The 3677-nt window shown below is 49.6% G+C and overlaps 1 protein-coding gene across 1 annotated transcript in view; it reads right to left on the reverse strand.

Annotated features, from left to right (window-relative positions):
• Nucleotides 1-1456, reverse strand: part of CLU (clusterin) — a 17322-nt gene extending 15866 nt beyond the window's left edge. Inside the window, 2 exon segments of the mRNA XM_023216792.2 lie at nt 1332-1420; nt 1422-1456. Of these exon segments, the coding sequence (XP_023072560.2) occupies nt 1332-1420; nt 1422-1456 (124 nt within the window).
• Nucleotides 1457-3677: the final 2221 nt, after the last annotated feature.

The following is a 3677-nucleotide window of genomic DNA, read 5'->3' on the forward strand; positions in this document are numbered from 1 at the left end:
AGAAAGAAAGAAAGAAAGAAAGAAAGAAAGAAAGAAAGAAAGAAAGAAAGAAAGAAAGAAAAAGAAAGAAAATCAATGACCATGAACAGGGAGCTGTGGGGAGGACGGGAAGACAGCGAAGAGGGCAACAGCTGGTGAGGGTTTTAATCCCAAAGCCCCGGCTCCTCTTTGCCTTTTCAAATGGAGAAAACTAAACCAAAAGGAAAATAAGAAAAATAGTCACCTGTAATTCATACCACCCAGAGGCAAATGTTAGCACCGTGGTATATTTCCTTCTGTCTTCCATGCAGTTCATACAATCAGATCCTTCACATTCACCATCTTCAAATATTCTTTAAGAACATACTTTTGTGGCTATGTAATACTCCACTTTCTCATGGACCCAAGTTTATTTTACTATTCTCACAAGATTGGCTGTTTCAGTTGTGCCCAATGCCCCACTATTATTATAACTTACATTCTCATGGGCATCTTTTTTTTTTTTTTTTTTTTTTTTTTGTATCTGTACTTACCTTTAAATTCCTAACCTCTCCCTTTAAAAAAAAAATTAAAAATCAGCTTCTTTTTCTTTTCTTTTCTTTTTTTTTTAACTAGGTCCAGAAATTCTGGAAGGTCAGGAGGCTTTGGCTGTAATCCCAATTCTGATACTTATTTGCTGTTTAGTGTTGGCACCAGTCCTAAACCTCTCCAGGTCTCAGATTATCATCTGTAAAATAAGACCGTGGAATCAGAGGTCTGAGGCCTGGTGGATCTTGTGTGACTTTTCTCTAATGCACCTCAGATGCATTAGGAGGCAGAAAAAGTAGGATTTCGGTGGTTGCAGCATATACTTAAATCCGCAGGCTCATACTTACAGGCACAGTGTCCAGAGAGCTAGAGAATTTAGAAGAAAACTGGATGACTCATGCATGCAAGCAGACAGCCACAACTGAGAGATCCGCATCTTCGCAGGGGACATATTGCAGGAAGGAGCTCCGTGCAGGCCAGCTCCTTCACCTGCTAGCCTGGGTCTCCTGCAACGCGGCAGGTCTCCAAGTCTCACTTTCCCCATCTTCGCGAAAGGATGATCATTATATCTGCTCTATTTATCCCCCACAGAATTGTGGTTGGAGCTCGTGCGCTCAGGCAGCGGTTGCGCAGGAGCCCCTGGTTCAGCTGCCTGGTGATGGGGCTCCGGCCACCTCCCCTCCCTGGCTTCCTGGGCTCCGTCGAAAGCGCAAGGGTTGTCACTGCGAACTCTGTCATCCCTGTCTGCCTGGCTACCAAACCCTGCCCGCCCATCCGTCTCGGTGTAGCTCTGCGCAAGGGTAGGGAAGACGGGGACATCTCACCGGTCAGCGGCACCCGGTGCCCGCGCGCTCCTCCTGGCGACGCCGGGTGGTGAGCACTGGGAGGCGCCGTATTTATAGCGGTCGGCTCGCACACACCCACTTTGGGGCTGGCTGCAAACCTGCATGACTCACGCCCAAAGAATGCCGCGGAATGCAAGGGGAGCTTTCTGGAAGCCGGGAGGTGGGGGCCGGTGCAGCACCGGGCTGGGGGCGCCGGGGGGCGCATCATCACCGCGAATGGCTGTGCTGGCTCCAGGGGAGACCCTGAGGTGCGTCCGCTTGGTGCTCCCTGGAGGGAAGAGCCTGAACTCGCTTGCCCAGCTGGGCGCCCCTCTCACGCGGTTAGCCCGGCCCTCTGTCCCAGTCCAAAACACCGTCTCACAGTTCCCTGGCCCCATTAAACTTAACCTTCACGTTACACACGCGCCACTTCTCTTGGCCCATTTAAATAGTAAAGAGTCAGACATAAGGAGGGTGGGATGGAGAGGGGCCTTGTGCTGGAGAAGAGAGCACAGGAAGTATTGAAACGCCTTCTCCTGGAAACATCACACCGATGGGGTCCCTGGACTGAGCCGCCAGGCCTGGAGGAAACAGAATTGTGTTTAGGAGTGATCAGAGCAGATAGTGGAGAGCCTGAAGGCCTCTCTGGGCTCCTTGATCCACGGAGCAATCATTGTCCCCATCCTCTTGGAACCCAGCCAAGCAGGGTGGGCTTCATGGGTGTGGGACCCTCGCAGATCCACGTTTGGTTTAAGGGGCTACTGTGACAGTCTGGAAATTCTTCATAGCTTTTGAACCAGTGGCCCTCAAGTTTTATTTTGCACTGAGCCTTCCCAATTAGGAAATCAGATCTGTGTCCAGAGGGGTTTGCTGGTCTCCAAATGCTGAAGTTCCTTCTGCTGAGAGCAGGGAGAATCCTGTGGCCGCCACCCCAACCCCTGACAAGGAGGGGGAAATCCAGGAACCCTGGAGGTGCAGCTACTTCTTGGGGAAGAAACTGAGCCGTCCATTTTGGAGCCAGGGATGTCTGAGCCCCAGGAGAGAAGTCAACGGGCTGACAGTTGGGGCAATGGGTGGACAGGGCAGGCACAGGCAGCCCCACTGGGGGTGGTAGACTTTGAAAACCATATGAAACAAAGGGGCTTAAAGGGGAGCTGTGTGGTCAGGGGCTGAGTTTTCCCGTTCAGGAGCAGGACTATGGAGGCACAACATGGAGGCCCAGTGCCTTGCTTCCCAACATCCTGGGGCCACTAGGACCCCAGCCCTTTTCAGGAGGCAGCCTGGGGGAATCTTCCAGGTCCATGAAAAAGTGGGAGAACCCGGACCAGGTCCATGAAAATCTGATTACAGTCCTAGGTGTGCCCCGAGACACTGGGTGACCTTGAACCAATCACTTTGCCCTTGGGCCTCAGTTTCTTCCATCTGGACAATGAGGAATCGGGAATGGATCATCTCCATGGCTCCCTGCAACCTAACCTAGTGCCAAGCCAAGTATAAGAAGATCACTAGCCCAAAAGAAAAAAAAAATGCCCCAGAAGAAGCTTCACTTTATTTTTCTTTAAAAAAAAAAAAAAAAAAAAAAGGTCTAATTATCAGGAACAGCTACATTTTCTGTGGACAGCGCCTCCTTATCAATGCCTGAGGTTAGAAGAATTGTTTTTGAGCTCGCTCCTTGTAACTTTTCTGTTCTGTAGCTCCCCCAGCCTCTGGAACAGGAGGCATAAATCTAGTTATTTTTTTAAAAATTAGACTTTGGAGGCCAGTCAGTGAGATCTGCCTTAGCCATCTGAATTAGGGGAAGGGAGGAGAGGAAGAAAGGATTTGGGAAAACATAGCAGATTCACAGAGTCACAGTTGATCCATTGGGAATAATTACTTGATTATTCCCACTACTAAGCAAACAAGGTTCACAAGATCAAACTTTGAGGGGAAAAAAGTGTGAATTTTGAAAGCGCCATAAATGCGTCATCAGATGTTTAATATTCTAAGTAGATCATAGAGATTGATTGGTTCAGGACTTGCACACTGCCTGATTCCTACCCCATCCCCAACATCTGTGCCAGGTGGTCATCCTGCCCGTGTTTGAACGCCACAGGCAGCTCACTACCTTCCATGCAACCATTTATCTAGTAAAGCTTTTGATAAAGTTGGGGCCTTTTTTGATTGAGTCACAGTCTGGCTCGTGTATGGGCCAATCCCGAGCCCAGTTCTGCCCTCTGGAGCCACACAAGAGAAAATCCAGCTTATCTCTCCCATAGTGCCCCTTCTGATATTTGAAGGCAACTTTGTCTGCTTTTCCCAGTGAGCTCCAGGCTTGCAGCTCCTTGCCTTGCCGTGGTTTGCAGA

This window comes from Piliocolobus tephrosceles, chromosome 7, assembly GCF_002776525.5.
Source record: "Piliocolobus tephrosceles isolate RC106 chromosome 7, ASM277652v3, whole genome shotgun sequence".
Lineage (NCBI taxonomy): Eukaryota > Metazoa > Chordata > Mammalia > Primates > Cercopithecidae > Piliocolobus > Piliocolobus tephrosceles.